Source organism: Astyanax mexicanus, chromosome 18 (genome assembly GCF_023375975.1).
Source record: "Astyanax mexicanus isolate ESR-SI-001 chromosome 18, AstMex3_surface, whole genome shotgun sequence".
NCBI lineage: Eukaryota > Metazoa > Chordata > Actinopteri > Characiformes > Acestrorhamphidae > Astyanax > Astyanax mexicanus.
In genome coordinates, this window is record NC_064425.1 from 41,698,965 (window position 1) to 41,719,281 (window position 20,317).

Here is a 20,317-nt window from a genome sequence, read left to right on the forward strand (position 1 = left end):
TTACTGTAATTTTAGTCGACTATATTATTATGACATTAAGTCGACTAAAACTAAGTTGACTAAATTACTAAATTGTGACTAAAACTAAATGCTATTTTCGTCACAAGACTATGACTAAGACTAAATCAAAATTTGTTGTCAAAATTAACACTGGTGGCAAACCTGCAAATAGATAGCTTACAGTTGTTGTTACATTGTTTGGTTTTAAATTGTTTTATTATCAATTTATAGAAGTGTTTCATAAAATTGTTTGATGAAATGGTTTCATAAGTATGTTTATAGAGTGATTGAAAAGGCTTTTTATTTGTTTATCTATTTGTTAACTGGAAAGAAAAATAAAAGAATAATATGCAATATGTGGTTGCTACATTCATTCAGGCTTAAAAAAACGACAATATTGTAAGTAATCCAAAGTAATCAGATTACGTTACTCACTTGAAGTAATGTAACTGATTACGTTACAAATTACATTTTGAGTGATGTAATCAGTAATCTGTAAGGGATTACATTTTAAAAGTAACCTTCCCAACACTGGTCATGGGTCTTCCAGCAAGACAATGACCCAAAACATACTTCAAAAGGCACCAAGAGATGGATGGAAAGAAAGCGCAGCCAAGTTCTGAAGTGGCCAGCAATGAGTCCAAATCTAAATCCCACTGAACACTTTGTGGAGAGATCTTAAATTTGATGTTGGGAGAAGAAACCCTTCAAATATAAGATGTTTGTTGAAGGTTATAGTAACAGATTGAGTTACTTCTACTACAGAGTAAGTACGGAGCTTAATGAACAATTCACAAACTTTTACTGTGTTCTGTGTCTTTAGTACTTTATGTATCTCTTAAGCATGTGAAATAGATAATATGTAATACATACATATTTTTGCCACATTAATATAGTCACTAAAGTAAAAATAATATTTAGTGGAAAAAATACAAAAAATATATACAGCTCTAGAAAAAAATGAGACCACTTAAAAATAAAGTTTTTTTTTTACTTTACCAAATTGAAAACATCTGGAATATAAACAGGAGGAAGATGGATGATCACAAGCCATCAAACCAAGCTGAACTGCTTGAATCTTTGCACCAGGAGTGGCATGAAGTTATCCAAAAGCAGCGTGCAAGATTGGTGAAGGAGAACATGCCAAAATGCATGAAAATTGTGATTAAAAACCAGGGTTATTTAAAAAAAATATTGATTTCTGAACTCTTAAATCTTTATGAATATGAACTTGTTTTATTTGCAGTATTTGAGGTCTGAAAGCTCTGCATCTTTTTTGTTATTTCAGCCATTTCTCATTTTCTGCGGATAAATGCTCTAAATAAAAATATTTTTGTTTGGACTTTGGAAGAAATGTTGTCCCTAGTTTATAGAATAAAATAACAGTATTCATTTACTCAAACATATACCTATAAATATACCTATTTTTTTCAGAGCTGTATATTTAGAGAATCGCAAAATGTGTAATTTGAAAATGACCCATCAGAGCCTCTGTAGTGACGTGTCTGTCCAGTGTGGGCATAGCTTTAGCATTAGCATTAGCTGTGGAGCAGGATGGTGAGTGACTCTGTGTGTATTATTATGCGTTTGTAAGCTGTTATTAAGATCGTTTTAGTCAGGTTTGAGTTGTCAGTGTTTATCAGTGTGTTAGGTGTGTTAATATTGGTACATTAAGTTAATCCTGTAAGTAAAACAACACAAATTCAGACAGCGCCGTGTTTGAATTTTCCGTTCCACCTTAAATGCTACTGCAGTTATAGTAGTAACGCTTTGGCAGCCCTAAGTGAACTTCTGCGGCATTTAAGGTGGAATGGAAAAAATGAATAAAACTTGAAAATAGCTCGATATCTAGCGTTAAAATATATTGTTTAAAGAAATGTAGAGGTTTCTAATAAAGAGTTCTATGAGTAGAAATATGAGGTTGATGTTACTAAAAGGTTTAGAAGTATGAGGTAAATAAGAGTAATTGTTTTTGGACAGAAAACTAATATACAGCCCTAGAAAAAAGGAGGAGACCACTTCAGTTCCTGAATCAGTTATTCTGATTTTGCCATTTATAGGTTTACGTTTGAGTAAAATGAACATTGTTGTTTTATTCGATAAACTACGGATAAAATATTTCCCAAATTCAAAATAAAAATATCATCATTTAGAGCATTTATTTGCAGAAAATGAGAAATGGCTGAAATAACAAGAAAGATGCAGAGCTTTCAGACCTCAAATAATGCAAAGAAAACAAGTTCATATTCATAAAGTTTTAAGAGTTAAGAAATCAGTATTTGGTGGAATATCCCTGTTTTTTAACCACAGTTTTCTTGTATTGTGGCATGTTCTCCTTCACCAGTCTTACACACTGCTTTTGGATAACATTATGCCATTCCTGATGCATGATATATTGCACTCATTCCTGATGCATGATGCTGCATCACTTCAGTCGTCTCTCTTCTTAACCTTCGTAGCTGTGTTCTCTGCCTGATGCATGTTAATAATTTTACCCATCTGAAAGATTAACATCCTTTCCACAACCACAGGATGCGTCTTTCCACATGGTTGTTTAACAAATGAGAAGCTACTCATTGCGTCACTGCTTACATAATCATGTATTCAGAAATGCTCCAATGGGAGGCTCTTTTTTTACTTAGTTAAATGCAGGTGGTGACTTTTTTTTATAGCCAGGCACATTTTTGCACTCTACTTTGGGATTGTCACTTCATTTTGTTGTACTTTGTTCTTCGACAATAATGATCTCTTCTGTCTTTCTGTCTGTATGAATGTAAATACATTTTTTTGTCTTATCTTTTGTCTTACAGGGGACTCAGATTAAAGACGTGGTCATCAAGTCTGATGCCCCCAATACTCTCTTTCTGGATAAGCATGCTGATTATATAGCTGCCTATGGCTCCAAAAAAGATGATTACGTAAGTTTTTGCAGCAAGATGTAATGTAACTGAACGCTTACATCTGATGAAATGTATAAAATGTTTATAGAAGTGGCATTTTTGGAGGCAAACGTTAGAAAAAAAATCCCAGCTTAATAACTCAAGAATGCCTCAACACGCCAGCAAAAAACATATGTATGGCTAGAAAGAGATAAAAAGAAATCCTACAGTTTCTAAAAACTGCAGCGCCCTCACTCTCTAAGAATCCGTGATTGATCCATTGTGAAAAACACTTAATAATGCATGTGTCTTTAAAGTTTCGTTCAGAGTAATTTTCTGTGACTCATTTACTCAGTTTTAATGTGTTCTGAAGTGTAATCCAGTGTCTGAGCCTCTGAGCTCTATGTTGTCTTTTTGTTTCTACCTTTTTCTAGCCATACATATGGTTTTTGCTGGTGTGTTGAGACATTCTTGAGTTATTAAGCTGGGAATTTTTTTTCTAATGTTTGCCCCCAAAAAATGCATCTTCTATAAACATTTTTTACATTTCTTCAGCTGTTTTTTTTTTACACAACGTCACAACCTGATATCAATGCAATTGTTAATCGATTGTTTCACCTTAAAGCATCCAATCAACACACAAATCACATTATATTTTAAATGCCTTAATTACCCGATTTCTCTGCTTTTAAATGATCAACTGAATTAAAACACAGATCAGTGACTCGGTTCTTTTCTTGAACTTTAATTCCAAACTTCACTAAGTGTTTTTTTTTGTTGTTTTTATTAGGTTTTTTTTTTTAGATATTTTCTTGCTCTCATCTCAGACAGCACACAGTCAAACCTAATTATTAAACAAATTCCATAAATATTATGTTCTTACATCATGTTTTTAATGATCAACTGAATTAAAACACAGATCAGTGACTCGGTTCATTTCTTGAACTCCAAACTTCACTAAGTTTTTTTTTTGTTGTTTTTATTAGTTTTTTTTTTAGATATTTTCTTGCTCTCATCTCAGACAGCTCACAGTCAAACCTAATTATTAAACAAATTCCATAAATGTTATGTTCTTACAGTAGGAGGCTAAAGTACCTAACAATTCATGTAAGGTAACCTCTAATAGACTGATAGTGTTGTTCCCCTCTGCTCTGCAGGAATACACTCTGTCGGAGTATTTGAGGATGAGTGGGATTTACTGGGGTCTGACTGTGATGGATCTGATGGGTCAGCTCCACCGTATGAACCGAGAGGAGATCGTCGACTTCATCAAATCCTGCCAGCATGACTGCGGAGGGATCAGCGCCAGCATCGGCCACGACCCGCACCTGCTGTACACACTCAGCGCCGTGCAGGTCACACAGTCTACAGCTCTCAGATCAGTCTAACAGCCAGAACACTAATGATCAGTTACAATGTGTTGGCTTATAATTTGTTTGTTCAGAGATTTGGGAGAATAGTTTATTATCACAGCCATAAATATCAGATGAACTTCTGAGTGGTAGAAGCTGTATATAGACCTGTATGTTTATTTTTCAGATCCTGACGTTGTATGATAATGTTAAAGCGATCGATGTGGATAAGGTTGTGGATTATGTTCGAGGACTTCAGCAGGAGGACGGTTCCTTTGCTGGAGATAAATGGGGTATTTCTCAGCTAATAAATATATAAAATATATATTCACACTGTTTGTTATTAAATGAAAAGTATGTATGTCTAACTGTTTGTGTGTCTTTTTTTTTTCTGTAGGTGAAATAGATACCAGGTTTTCCTTCTGTGCAGTCGCTACCCTGGCACTACTGGTAAGATCAGTTATTACAGAAACATCAGTATTTAATGATGTCGTGCAATTGGCTCTGTGCACAAGATGGCGCCACCTAACTTCCGGGTAGTGAGTGGTAGGTATACTAGTTTCCGGTTGGAGTTGTTGTGGGGAGAACTGCCGGCAGGAGTACAGCGTGAAAGCGACCATGAGTGTTTTTAAAGTTAAGGAGAAACGAAAAACACAAAACAAAAAAAACTGACTGTGTTATTTTTATAATTAAAGGATCCTCTATAAAAATTTGGAGACACTGGGAAACATACCAAACTGTTATATTTTAATAATAAAAAAAAAAAAATTAAATTCAACAACAATACTATTTCATGCCTTTATTTCCAATAACGAAGGCAATGGGCCAGTTTTTCTTTTATAAAATTCATTACTGTTGGTCACATGAAAAGTTTAAGGCATATTTACAAGCTTATTCAATAAAAATAAATAAATTGACCCATAAGAATCCAGAGCCAGTTTTGAATACAAAAAAAAAATACAAAATTGATTCAGGTAAAACAAACGTTGTTTACATATTATTGGGATAATGAGGGAACACAAATATTTTACGGTTTGAATACTAATGTAATATAAATGCATATTAAACATTAACAAACAATTTTAGAGAACTTCTGGGTTAATCACACACTGAACTGTTTGAAACTAAGGATATACAATAGTAAACAACTATATATCTCCCGATGCCAGTATAACTTACAGAGGGTCTAGACACAGGGTAGAACTTATCTATCTCTCTCTCTCTATCTATATCTATATATACATAATTATTTATAAATAATATATATATATATATATATATATATATATATATATATAATATATATATATATATATATAAATAATAATATATATATATATATATATATATATATATATATATATATATATATATATATAATATAAATATAAAATATATATATATACAAAATATAAATATAAAATATATATATAATATATTATAAATAATGGGTTCTGGGTTAATCACACACTGAACTGTTTGAAACTTAGGATATACAATAGTAAACAACTATATATATATCCCGATGCCAGTATACATTATACATATTTATAACTTACAGAGGGTCTAGACACAGGGAATAACTTAAAAATAGATCAAAAATAATATTTATATATATATATTCTCTCTTACTCCTGGGCGCTGTACATCATTTATAGTTATTTTTGGTAAGTCCTGGAGAGATCGCGTGTAGAAAGCCATACTGTCTGCTGACCGGCGCTGAAAAGCGGAAATGACTCCGCCTACCAGTCGTAGACCGGAAACAGGCAGCGTCGTCTCATGCAACTAGCGAATTTATCTCACCTTTATAAAGAGAAAAAAGAACTGTTTTAACTTTCTATTGGTCCATTTGCCGTTTACCTCAGGAGTTGGCTGTTTGAGTTGGAAGTGATGTCACATCTAAGTTGACTGCGCTCCCAATAGACAATTATATTTTAGCACTTTAGTTAAAATTTTATACTTTAAACTAGGAAATTTCGACAATTGAGGTCAAATACTATGCTATCAGATATGGTGATGATAAACACTGATATATTGTATATTGTGTTGGGGTGTTTCAGGGCAGGCTGGATGCGGTAAATGTGGAGAAGGCGGTGGAGTTTGTTCTGTCCTGTATGAATTTTGACGGGGGGTTCGGCTGTAGACCCGGCTCTGAGTCTCACGCTGGACAGGTCAGACACACACACACACACTGAAATAAGAAACCCTTTATACAATAATGTTATTCTTGGTGATATGACAAATCACTGGAACATATATATTAATTTCAAGAACATACTACTGCAACAAAATTCATGTTAAAGTTCAAAAGTACAGTAGAAACAAATAATCTGTCTTAAACTTTTGTCTATTTTGCAACAGTAACTTAACAAGACTTGAGTTGTATAAAATAATAATTGTTCAAAATAATAATAATAATAAGAAGAAGAAAAAAATAATAATAATAACATCTTTTTTTATTTAAAATAAAGAAGTTAAACGAATAATGTAATATAAAGTGTGTGGAATTAAAAAAAAAAAAAAAACTACCGCAATACTAAAATGTATAAAGATATTTGAATAAATTTCAATAATAGTCTGCTGCAACAAAATAAATGTATTTATTATTATTATTATTATTATTATTATTATTATTATTATTATTATTATTATTATTATTATTATTTATTTTTTAATCACATAAAAAAATATTTTGTATGAAATAAAAAAGTAATAAAGTAATAATGTACTATAATATTTATGCAATGCAACAAAAAAACATATCACAATACTAAAAGTATTTTGTATTTTTATTTATTTATTTGTATTTATTTATTTGTATTTTGTGTCTGTTTTGTATTTGTATCTATCTATCTAAAATACAGAATATAACTGTAAACATAACAATTATACAAAAAAATGCCCTTAAAGATCAAAATGCAAATCAAGTACAGATTTACTGATTTTGATGGAGAATAATGCTAGCAACACTATATAGATTTTTTTTTTATTTATCTGTATGTGAGAGTTAATTTTGTAAACTGTATTTTTCTCTGTTTCTGCAGATTTACTGTTGTACGGGTTTCCTGTCCATCACCGGTCAGCTCCATCAGGTGAATGCAGATCTGCTGGGCTGGTGGCTCTGTGAGAGACAGCTGCCGTCTGGAGGCCTCAACGGGAGACCAGAGAAGGTTTCCACATCACAGTCTTGAATTTACATATTTATATACTCTATTTGCATATTGGGAGAAAAAAAACAAAGGATAGTTTTTAAGGGACGTCAGTGTGAAAATATTTCATTTTCAGTAATTTTGGAGAGAAAAAGATATACATATTTTTTACACTCTTTTTATTAAATGTTTTAATATTTTTTTCCCCACGTAGTAATGAATGAAATAGTAAAGTGATTCAGACTATGAAGAAACACATAAGGAATCATGTAGTAACTTAAAAGTGTTAAACAAACCAAAAAAATACTCTGTGAAGAAGCATTTAGATGCTCTTATCTGTGGTGCTTATTCTGTAAAACAGAGGAAACTCTTTCTCTCCTTTTCCTGTTCCTGATGAGAACCAGTTTCATTATGATGTTTTTGATGGTCTTGTGACTGCACAAAACTACTTAAATTAAGGATACTTAAATAGTAGTTGAGTAGTTGTTGCTTCTCATAACCTGGATTCGAACATTACTCAAATATTCACTATTATTCACTGTATACCTGTAACTCTACCTCTTCACTACTTTACTTTAACTGATGCTCTCAAACCCTTTATTAAGAGACAAGAAATTCAAGTAATTAACTCTTGATGAGTTCAGCACAGCTGTTAACTGAAAGCCTGAATTCCAGGTGACTCTGCCTCATAAAGCTGACTGGGAAAATGCAGCAGAGATGTGCAAAACTGTCATTTAAGCAACATATTCTGGTTTGTTTAACACTTAATAATTCTAGATGTTTTTCTTTATAGTTTAGATGACTTTAGTATTAATTTACAGTGCTGAACATTTTACAAATAATGAAAAACACTGAATTTACGGTGTTTGCAAGGTATTGCATTGGTACTGTATGCTTAAAATGATGGAATTCTAACACAAATGCTGAAGAAGCTAACTTATGAAAGTTGGCATGGCCAGCTAAGATGGCTATGTCACAAAGATTATGTATATAAATTGCTTTGTTTTGGTGTTTTTAGCTGCCAGATGTGTGTTACTCATGGTGGGTTCTCGCAGCGCTGAAGATCATCGGCAGAATTCACTGGATTGATAAAGCCAAGCTGCGTAACTTTATCCTGGCCTGTCAGGACGAGGAGACGGGGGGGTTCGCCGACAGACCCGGAGACATGGTGCGCTTTATACAGCAGTAATATTAGTGTATATTAGTGTATATTAGTACTAGCACACATTTCTCTAAGGTGTGCGTTCTGCAGCTCTGTGTACATTCGGGCTGATCTCATTAAGCCCCTATAAGCTCCCCCTGTATTTGAGCCTGGTATTACACTGGAATGAATAAACCCCTCACAGATATGAGAACAGCTCATTTATAAGGACTTCAGCAGCTTCAGGCTCTTATTCCTGCCCGTACAGAGAGACTGCTGAACAGCCTCCAGCTGCTCCAGACCCCTTTAAATCAAACCCATATATTGGATTAGACTTGAGTAGATTAAATTGGATTGGATTGGGTTAAACTTTAAATTGTCATTGAGAGAGAAAGTACAAGTCTAAAGCAGAGAAATGCAGTAATATCAGCCAATATATACAAACAATGCATATGAGAATTTCTCAGCTCCCTGGAATCAGTGTGAGTAATATCTACTGGGATCTTCCGATCCAGTTTCATTCAGTCAAATCCAAGTAATTTATTGTTTAATATTAGCTGAGACAGATCTGATCCAAGCTTGTTTTAATGAATATCACAGCTGCTTTATGTATAGAATATAGAGTATGTAGAGTTTTCTTTAGTGTGATGTCGCACACTGTAAGGTGTTTTTTAAACTATATTTCTCTATATTTATATTTATATTTTTAATTATAATTCATTTAGACTTTAATTAATTTATGACTTACAGGCGATATAAAAGACATACTTAAAATGTTACATATTAAATTCTATAAATACAGCAAAAAAGGAAGAAAACTTGTGTTTGGTAGATTATAGCTAATAAGTAATGTTCTAACAAAGTAATAAATTAGTGATGTCAATTGATTAAATAATTAATCAGATTAAATCAATTAATCAGATTAATCACAACAATATTCTGTGATTAACTGCGAATAATCACACTTGTTGTTCTTGTTAAGATGCTAGTTTTTACAGTATATATTTAAAAATATATATTTTTTAAAATGTATTTAAAGATATATATTTTTAAAAATATATATTTTTAAAAAATATATTTAAAAATATATATTTAAAATATATGTTGAGTGTAAATAAAAAAAATAAATAAATAAAATAACAAATATAAGAAATGCATATATGTTCGTGGTGTCAAATAAAATTCTGGTATATACTTGTATGTTTGAGGGGAGATAAAACCAACATGGGGCGCCGTATGTTAACTGGCTAATATATCAGATTAAACTGCATTTATACCACCAATGCAATAAGAGACTTTCAAATGACATAATATTATTTGCCAGGAAGCAGTGTTACAACAAAGAAATATATATTTTTTGTGTGTATTTTTAATCTGTAGATAATGAATTTTACAGTTGTACTATAAAATAGAATCTGATAAAACATATTTGCTTGGTTAGAAACATTTCACTTAAAAATGAATGACCAATTGGTTTTCGTGTTTAGAAAAGTTATATTTTTAAATTCACAAAATACATTTCCAAATTGCAAACACAAATAGAAATAAATAAACACCACAAGTAAGGTATTGGTTTATGTTTGACGGGGACGTCATGTTTTTTTTTTACTTTTGCTATTTGCAAAAAAAAGTGAGCATTGATTTATTTTGACCATTTTTATTTCTAAAGTATTTTATATTTTTTTGTAAAAGGAGGTTTCAAAGACTTAAATAAAATTTTTAGACAGTAGTAGGTACAGATTTCCATTGCAAGGGTTCTTAGCACTTTTTCTGAGGTTCCTAAAGGCCTTCAAAGTATTTGTATCGATATCAAAATTATATCGCATCAACCAAAATTTAAGGAATATATCACGATATAAATTTTGGACATATCGTCCAGCACTACCCCTAAATATGATTGTGTTTGTTTGTTTTTTTTACTGTGACTGTAAAATGTTATTATAGCAATTAAAACAATATATCACCATGCTTATGTATTGCAATATATTGCATTGTATTGTGTTGAGTTGTATTGCCAACCGCAGGTGTCCCACAATTGAATCAGCTGCCGGTCCAGACATGAGCTCAGTCTGGTTCTGATAGACTAAAGCTCTCTTCCTCTGCTTCTTCTGTGCAGGTGGATCCATTCCACACTCTGTTTGGTGTAGCCGGTCTGTCTCTGATGGGAGATGAGCAGATTAAGCCGGTGAATCCTGTCTTCTGCATGCCTGAGGACGTTCTCCAGAGGATCGGACTCCAGCCGGACCTGCTGATCTGAATCTGTAGGCTGATGGAGTCGGTGGGGCCACAGCTCTGAACACAGTTCCTCTGCTCCAGCTGCTTCAGGCCTGATCAGGGCAGTGCTAATCTGTGCAGGGCTGTGGTTCTGATTGGACTAATGGTTCTCCTCTGTTCCTCCTCCTCCTCCTCCTCCTCCAACACACACACTGTATCCGTTCTGTTAAAGACTGTTCTGTGGATCTCACACACTGACATTATTTAAGACATTATTAAACAATGTTACATTTCAATGCTTATTAATTAATATTGTAAATATTAATCAATTGAGACATTAGTTTAGAAACAAATTATATGTATCTTAAATATCTGAAAATAACTTTTCAACATTTCAGTAATTCAGTTTAGAATGTGAAACTCATATATTATATATAGAGATATATTACACACAGAGTGATATATTGGTGATGATTATTACAGCCAATGAAAATCCAAAAGTCAGTACCTCTTAGAAAATTAGAATATTATATAAGACCAATTGGTACTTTTGGCAGTTAGGGCAGTGTGCCAAGTCCTGCTGGAAAATGAAATCCGCATCTCTATAAAAGTTGTCAGCAGAGGTGAAACATGACATGGCTCTCCAAACCATCACTGATCATCAGTAAATTTTACATTTCATTTGTAAATCAAGGGAGCAGAGTCTGGAGGAAGAGTGGAGACACACACGGTCCAAACTGCTCGAGGTCTAGTGTGAAGTTTCCACCAATCAGTGATGGTTTGGAGAGACATGTCTGATATCTGCTGGTGTTGATCCACTGTGTTTTATTATCAAGTTTAAAGTCAGTGCAGTTTTGTTTTCCCACAAAATCTTACAAACACTTCATGCTTCCCTCTGCTACTGACAACTTTTATGGAGATGCGGATTTCATTTTCCAGCAGGACTTGGCACACTGCCCACACTGACAAAAGTACCAGTTGGTCTTATATAATATTCTAATTTTCTGAGACACTGATTTTTGGGTTTTTATTGGCTGTAAGCCATAATCAACAAGAAAATAAATAAACACTTAAAATAGATCACTCTGTGTTTAATACATCTGTATAATATATGAGTTTTAAATTTTTAACTAAATTTAACTTACTGAAATACAGCCTTGAATATAGTGAATATAGTAAGTATTTGGGGTCGGTTTTAGTGGACGCTTGAGCTGTTCTGAACTGGATCTGGATGGTATGGAGGGAGCAGCGATACTGAACACATGGTTATAACAAGGCTTTGCTGTGCAGGTCTTATGAGTGTGATATGAAGTATCAGAAGGCTTTGAATGCTCTGATTTAGTTGTATTGTTGGTATAGATGTTGGTATGTATGTGTATGAATGGGATTATTCCTCTCACTGTTTACATTTAATCACAGCCTTTACATTAAATCAAGATTAATTTATGCTAATTCAGAGTTCAGACACATGATCCAATTAGTAAAGGAAACATTACTGTGGGTTATGAATGCCATTCCATTCACTGACCATATAGGACACTTTGTAGTTCTATAATTACAGACTGTAGTTAATGATGAGTTAATGATGTCACATGGTTAAGACTCACCTGCATTACCAAAATAAATGTACACTTTATGCAAGTTTTATTGTACTGACATTTTGGCTCCTATAATTTATATATAAAGTGAGAAAAGGCGAGGCATATCAAGGCATATTAAGACTAAGATTAAGGTAGAGGGAAGCAGAGCCAGGTAGAAGCAGAGTAAGGTAAAGCAAGGCAGAATGAGGTAAAGCAAGGCAGAGCTAGGTAGAAGCAGAACGAGGTAAAGCAAGGCAGAATGAGGTAAAGCAAGGCAGAGTGAGGTAGAAGCAGAGTGAGGTAAAGCAAGGCAGAGTGAGGTAGAAGCAGAGTAGGGTAAAGCAAGGCAGAGTGAGGTAGAAGCAGAGTGAGGTAAAGTAAGGCAAAGCGAGGTAAAGTAAGGCAGAGTGAGGTAAAGTAAGGCAAAGCGAGGTAAAGTAAGGCAGAGTGCGTAAAATCGAGGTAAAGTATAGCAGAGTGATGTAAAGCAAGGCAAAACGAGGTAAAGTAAGGCAGAGTGCGGAAAAGCAAGGTAAAGTATAGCAGTGTGAGGTAAAGCAAGGCAAAACGAGGTAAAGTAAGGCAAAGCGAGGTAAAGTAAGGCAGAGTGAGGTAAAGTAAGGCAAAGCGAGGTAAAGTAAGGCAAAGCGAGGTAAAGTAAGGCAAAGCAAGATAAAGTATGGCAGAGTGCGTAGAATCGAGGTAAAGGATAGCAGAGTGAAGTAAAGCAAGGCAAAACGAGGTAAAGTAAGGCAGAGCGAGGTAAAGCCAGGCAGAGTGAAGTAGAAGCAGAGTGAGGTAAAGCAAGGCAAAACGAGGTAAAGTAAGGCAGAGCGAGGTAAAGCCAGGCAGAGTGAAGTAGAAGCAGAGTGAGGTAAAGCAAGGCAAAACGAGGTAAAGTAAGGCAGAGCGAGGTAAAGCCAGGCAGAGTGAAGTAGAAGCAGAGTGAGGTAAAGCAAGGCAAAACGAGGTAAAGTAAGGCAAAGCGAGGTAAAGTAAGGCAAAGCAAGGTAAAGTAAGGCAGAGTGCGTAAAATCGAGGTAAAGGATAGCAGAGTGAAGTAAAGCAAGGCAAAACGAGGTAAAGTAAGGCAGAGCGAGGTAAAGCCAGGCAGAGTGAAGTAGAAGCAGAGTAAGGTAAAGTAAGGCAAAGCGAGGTAAAGCAAGGCAGAGTGAGGTAGAAGCAGAGTATGGTAAAGTAAGGCAAAGCGAGGTAAAGTAAGGCAGAGGGAGGTAAAGCAAGGCAGAGGTAGAGTGAGGAAACGTGAGGCAGAGCATGGAGCATGAAAGATTGAGGTAGAGGGAGGTAGAAGCACAATGAGTTTGAATAAGGCAGAGAGAGGTAAAGCAAGGTAGAGAGTGGTAGAGGCCGGTAGAGGAAAAGTGAGGCAGAGCAAGACTTAAGGTAGATGGAGGCATAGCGAAGTAAAGCAAGGTAGAAGCACAATGAGGTTAAATGAGGCAGAGAGTGGCAGAGTGAGAATGAGGTACAGGGAGGTAAAGCATGGCAGAGAGTGATAGAAGTGGAGGCAGAGCAATAAAGAATGAGATAGAGGGAGGCATAGTGACGTAGAAGCACAAAGAGGTTAAATGGGGCAGAGGGTGGTAGAGTGAGGAAAAGTGAGGCACGGCAAGAAAGATTGAGGTAGAAAGAGACACAGTGCAGCATAAACAATTTTAAATACTCTTGATTTCAGAAGAAATAAGCAGAATGAGCAGGTGTCCCAATATTTTTGTCCATATAGAATATTGGTCCTTAAACCCGAAAAAAAGAAACATTATGAGAGAAAATAAAACACAGTAAAGAGTTTCTAGCTGCCCTTCAAGCTGAACAGAGGATTGTATAATAACGTCCTTCTTCAGGGTGACGTCCATTAGGGCTGATTTACCCTGAGATCAGTGTCCTGTTATTTCTGAATCAGGTCTGACCGGCCTGTTCATCACCTCAGCTGTGAGGATAGAGAGCAGAGGATTGGGTAACAGTATCCACCTTCAGGGTGATGTCCATTAGGGGCTATTAGCCTCCTGAATTTCACCGCTGAGTGAAGAATATCGACTACAGATCACAGTGAAGAAGAGCAGCGTCAACATCTGCACATCTCCTCCGTGCAGAGAGGAGTGTAGGCTTTCAGCAAATGTTCCACAGGCATCGTACCACTGATGTGTATCAGTGTAAACACCTTCACACTGTCTCAATAACCGGCTCACTCCTCACTTCTAGCATTTTCCATGCAAAGAATAACAATGATCTAACTGACTGACTCACTGATTTACTGACTCCATGGCTCGTGCACTGATTCACTCACTGTAACACTCACTGATTCACTGACTCTCTCACTCACTGACTCATTCAATGGGTCACTGAAATAATGGCTCATACACTTACTGACATAATGGCTCATGCACTGACTCACTCACTGTAACACTCACTGATTCACTGACTCATACACTTACTGACATAATGGCTCATGCACTGACTCTCTCACTGTAACACTCACTAATTCACTGACTCTCTCACTCACTGACTCATTCAATGGCTCACAGACATAATGGCTCATACACTTACTGACACTCACTGATTCACCAACTCATTTAATGACTCACTGACATAATAGTTCCTACACTTACTCACTGACACACTGATTCACTGTCTCTCACTTATTGACTCATTCAATGACTCACTGACATAATAGTTCCTACACTTACTCACTGACACACTCACTGATTCACAGACTACCACTAACTGACTCATTAAATGACTCACTGACATAATGGCTCATACACTGACTTACTGACACACTGATTCACTGACATTCTCTCACTTACTCATTGACTCATTCAATGAATCACAGAAATAAAGGCTCATACACTGATTCACTGACTCATTCAACGACTCACTGACCTGATAACTTATGCACTGACTTACTGACAAACTCGCTGATTTACTGATACTCATTCACTGCCATTCAATGACTCACTCACTAATTCATCCATTTACTAAATAGTTTTTCATAATAAATCACTTACTGATTTACTGACTGAATTACATATTCACTCAGATACTCACTGATTTACTGATTCACTGACTGGGTCATAGATTCATTCACTGACTCACTCACTCAATGCTAACTGGATAACTGCCTCACATTCTCGCAATGGCACTGTGTGCTCTTCTCCTTTTGAGTTATTTAATAAAAACCAACTGGCCCTGTGTAAAAAAGTAACCACCCACATATTTACTCAGTCAACCAATCATGCACAACGCTAGACACGGCTAAAGGGGTATTAAGGCCCCTAGCATTGTTTTACAGGGTTCTCTGGACTAGGGCTGAATGCAAGTAGATGATGAAGAGCTGCAGCCACAAGGGGGCAGCAAAGCCCAGTTAGATAACTCTCTCACTCACTCAGTGGCCCTGTCCCATTACTCACAGTTACAGTCCTAAACCCTTTATTTTGGGTCCCTACTCATATGTGCAGGAATTTAAGGCAAAAACAAACCAGAAAGTGCTCAGATCACAAATACATGTTCAGTATATAATGTAACTAACACAGCCCCACATCGCTTGTGCTAAATGGCAAAACTACATAGTCTAGTTCATGCTTTACTGTGATAGAAACACAAAACTCTCAAATATGATTTAGGTAAAGATCCCTCCCTCAGATGAAGTCTGCTGGATAATCCTGCCTGTCTGAGGTCCTCAACCAGCAGAGTGAAATTTCGTTTCTTCAACGGATCTGGTGGGGATTCATGGGTGAGAGATGGTGTCAGACTTGTTCCATACAGCTTTACTTATTGTGACTTTACTTATCATAATAAGGTAGCCAGCCAAACTCTTTCAGCTGATTCATTGAATTTCTTTTTTTCTAGGAATGACCCAAGTGGAAATAAAATAAAAAAAAAGCATGCGAAAGGTTAGTTTTCCATATGTCCCTTTTAGTCCACAATTCACACAAAGATAAGATCATATTATGTACTTTGCTAAATTTGGTAAAAAAAAAAAATGTTGGGTTCGATGGTAAAGCTCTATGTTAAGCATTTACTCGGCACATAAAAAAATTCTAATTTAAAAAGTATCAAAACTACCCTGAGTAGTGAAAAAGCTTTAGTCTGCCAGGCCTAAACCACACTACACTATTATTACTGTCCCTCCCGAACAATGACTTTTTTATTCATGTTTATTAATCATGATTATTCATAGATTATTTTTGTGTATTGATTGCAATTTTTTTTAAGCAATTGACATCACTAATCACTGACAGCATAAATATTATTCTACTTTGTCAATTTAAAGGGTTCGTTTATTTACATTTAAATAGGCATTATTGACAAACTTTATTATCGAGAAGAAGAAAAGGTGTGATTAATTGCAAATAACCACAGAATTCTTTAGAGATTAATGTGTTTTCATTTTTTTCATCTATTAAAAATCCAAACATTTTTATAAATATTTTATTGTCATGTTTATAATGTCTTATGAATGCTGAATGCCGCTCTGCTCTGCCACCTGGATGCCTGGTATCTGGAGCGAGACGCCGGCGGAGGATAAGGAGGATGAGGAGGAGGATGAAGAGGCCTGATAGCGCTCCTGCTGCTGCATGTATTTTTTATCACAGTCTGGCATTAAATATTCACTCCGGACCTCTCGCTCTCCGAGACCGGCCGTCCGGAGAGACCCCCACCCCCCCTCCCGCCCCGGATCAGAGTCCACCGTGATTTACACCGACTTAAAGAGACAGATCAGCACACCATTACATAACCCCCCCTCATACAAAACCACCACCCCCCAGTATATCCAGCAAAATCACCCGGACCAGTCGAGTCCACAGGGATCACACCACCAAACATCTACAAACTGGAGACGAGAGAACGGTTTCCATTGAATTACAGGTGGTTGCTCTGGTATTTTGGATGCTTACTATGGAGTTAGTAGGCAATCTCCAAGGTATTCCAGAAGGTTGCTGTGGTGTTGTTAAGCAGTTGCTGGGAGACTTGAACAGAACTTTACCCACACAAACAAACAAAACATCCACTCTTTCCCTCAAACATTCACCCTCACCTTCATCCAACTGTTCATCCAAATGTTCATCCACACCATCATCCACACTTTTACCCAAATATTCATCAAAATGTGCATCCACACATTTATTGTTCATCCGCGAGGGCGCCAAGTGGCTCAGCGGGAGGTTGAAGGTTCGAACCCCCGCTCATGCAGCTTTACCACCAAGCTGCTCAGAGCTCAGAGGGAGCACAATTGGCCCTGCTCCCTCCGGGTGGGTAGATGGCGCTCTCTCCCCACATCACTCCTAGGGTGATGTCTGCAGCACAGGGCGTCTGTGAGCTGATGTATCAGAACTGAGCCGCTGTGCTTTCCTCCAAGCGTGCTGTGATGCTGCAGCATTACCGTATAGGAGGAAACATGTACTAGTCTTCACCCTCCTGGTGTGTTGGGGCATTACTAGTGAGTGGGTTGGGTAATTGGCTGTGCTAAATTGGGAAGAAAATGGGAAAAATTGGGGGAAAAAAAAAATGTTCATCCACATCTTCACCCATACCTTCATCCAAAAATTAATCCAAACATTTATCCAAAGGTTTATCCACACCTTCATTCACACCAAATACACACCTTCATCCAAACGTTTATCCACAAATTCATCCGCACAAAAACTACACAGACTAGTGCTGTAGAGAAACCCGCTTTATTATTTCAGCTCTCTGAGATTCATCACACTTTCTGCAGTTCCACAGATCAGACTGTACAAAATACCAGACACCAAAATAACAGAAATACATCAATTCTGACTGATAAGCAAACTCCGCCTCCTCTGAGGGGGTGGTACATAGAAAGACACAGAGAGCAATAGAGATACAGAGAAATAGAGAGACATAAGGAGAGAAAATAAAGAGAAAGAAAGATCAAGAGGGGGGAAAAGATAGGAAAAACAAGTTTACTAATCTTTGATGATACAATTACATCTCAGGTGGTTGCTGTGGTATTATTATGCAGTTGCTGTGGTTGCACCTTGCTAAGTTTTGAATATGGTTAGGTTGTTGCTATGGTGTTGCTGGGTGTGTTTTTATGGAGTTTAGAGCTTTAGAGTTTGCTTGGATGCTAGAAGCATCTTACTTAGCAAGATGGTTACTGTGATATCACAGGTGGTTGCTAAGGGGTTGCTTAGGCAAGAGATATACAGTACTATGTGCAAACTGGAGGCTACCACCACTTGCTACAGTGGCAAGGACATCGTATAGACGCTAGTAGCAGAGAACTTTTAGAGAAAAGAATACCTACTTAAAAAAATGTGTTGCTAAGCGATGCGAAGTCCACAGCAAGTAAATTTCTATCCTTAGAGGTTTCTGTGGTAATTGAGGTGGTTGATGTGGTGTAGCTAGGAAATGCGTAGTTAACAGCAGGTAAAGCTCTAATCTTATTGATTGCTGTGGTATTTCAGGTGGTTGATGTGGTGTAGCTAGGAAATGCTTAGTTAACAGCAAGTGTATCTCTAATCTTATTGATTGCTGTGGTATTCCAGGTGGTTGATGTGGTGTTGCTATTTGTATGTGTATTTTTGTATTTGTGTCTTTATGACATAAATTGCAAGGAATAATAAAACAAGACAGAGAAAGAGGAGTTAAAACGTCAAGAAGAAGGAAGATAGAAAAACTAAAACAAAAGAGAGACAGAGAATCAATGCAAAAACAATAAAAAATCAGAAAAATAAATAAAAAAGACTAAAAAAGAGAGAAAAAAACAAGCAAAAGGGTAAATACAGGGTGAGACAAAGAAAGGATAGTGTAAGAGAAAGAGAGCAAGAGAGAAATACAAGAGAGAGAAGGACAGAGAGAGAGACAGAGAGAGAGAGGAAAGAAAGAGAAGAGTGCGATTGTGAAAGAGTAGAGAGAGTGTAAAAGAGAGAGAAAGGTGGAGAGAGAAAGAGAGAGAGAGAGAGCTGCTGACTCGACCGCTGGTTCCTCGGTGAAGACGTTAGAACTGCTCCAGATCACATGAATAATAGATGCTGCTTTTTTACGCTACAAAAATAACATGAAATAGAATACAAAAAAAATCCCCATCCGGAGTTTAGCGCCGAGCCTCCGAGCAGCCCGGCCACGTCAGGAAATCTCACGTTAAACACACGCGTCCCGAGACCCTTCCTCAAACTCCGCCCACCCGCTCAGCCAGTCCCGCCTCCCGGGGCATTGTTGTTGAAAAAAAGGCCCGGGCTGAACGGCGTGTGCCGATCAATAAATGTTCCAATTCCCGCTTCTCCTGTCGTCACGCTTCACTCCGTCACGGGAATGACCCCCATCAGGAAAATCGGATGTGGTGGGCTGGAGAGGCCGGAGTCAGTAAAGATGCTGGAGAACGTTTGTTCGTTGTTTATATCAATAAAAATATATATTATTATCGTCCGAAAAGATGAGTCGTCTGGTTTTCACAGTGTTTTTGTTCACATGCACGTGAAGAGTCTACAGCTAGCTTCTGTACGAATAGTGCTGCGTCCAGAACGTACGCTCGCCTCAGTTCTGTCCAATCAGGCGCTGACGCAAAGAGAAAAACGGTAAAAATCTTTGTCCTTTGGTTGGTTGAGTGCGGTGTGAAGTCCAACACAAAAACACAAATGTCTTCCTAAAGATACACTACGATATATTGCCAAAAGTATTGGGACACCTACAGGAACTTTTATACTTTTTTTTTATACTGCATGATATCCCATCCCATTGGTCCTCCTTTCCTCCTTTAAGCTCAAACCTGTGTCCCAATACTTTTGTCCATTTTATCCTTTAAAACTAAAAAAGAAAAAAACCCAAATAACACTGCTGGTAACGTCCATCAACCCCCGACAATGAAAACTAAAATCAATCAAATGTCTCAATTACATTGTTTACAATTCCTCGTCAGGCTTCGCCAAGCGTCCGAGCGTTAGCTTAGCCATTAGCTTAGCGGAGATAGTCCAAAATGTCCAATCCTCAACAGTGGATTGCTATGGGCTTAGCATTTAGC

At 36.6% G+C, this 20,317-nt stretch overlaps 1 protein-coding gene across 1 annotated transcript; it reads left to right on the forward strand.

Moving 5' to 3' along the window:
- Positions 1-1,491: 1,491 nt before the first annotated feature.
- Positions 1,492-12,376, forward strand: rabggtb (Rab geranylgeranyltransferase subunit beta). Its single transcript, XM_022669424.2, has 9 exons — positions 1,492-1,557; positions 2,811-2,918; positions 4,037-4,234; positions 4,419-4,524; positions 4,629-4,681; positions 6,292-6,402; positions 7,276-7,401; positions 8,399-8,548; positions 10,638-12,376. The coding sequence occupies exons 1-9, from the start codon at positions 1,555-1,557 to the stop codon at positions 10,776-10,778; spliced, it is 996 nt and encodes a 331-aa protein (XP_022525145.2). The 5' UTR covers positions 1,492-1,554; the 3' UTR covers positions 10,779-12,376.
- The last annotated feature ends 7,941 nt before the right edge of the window (positions 12,377-20,317 follow it).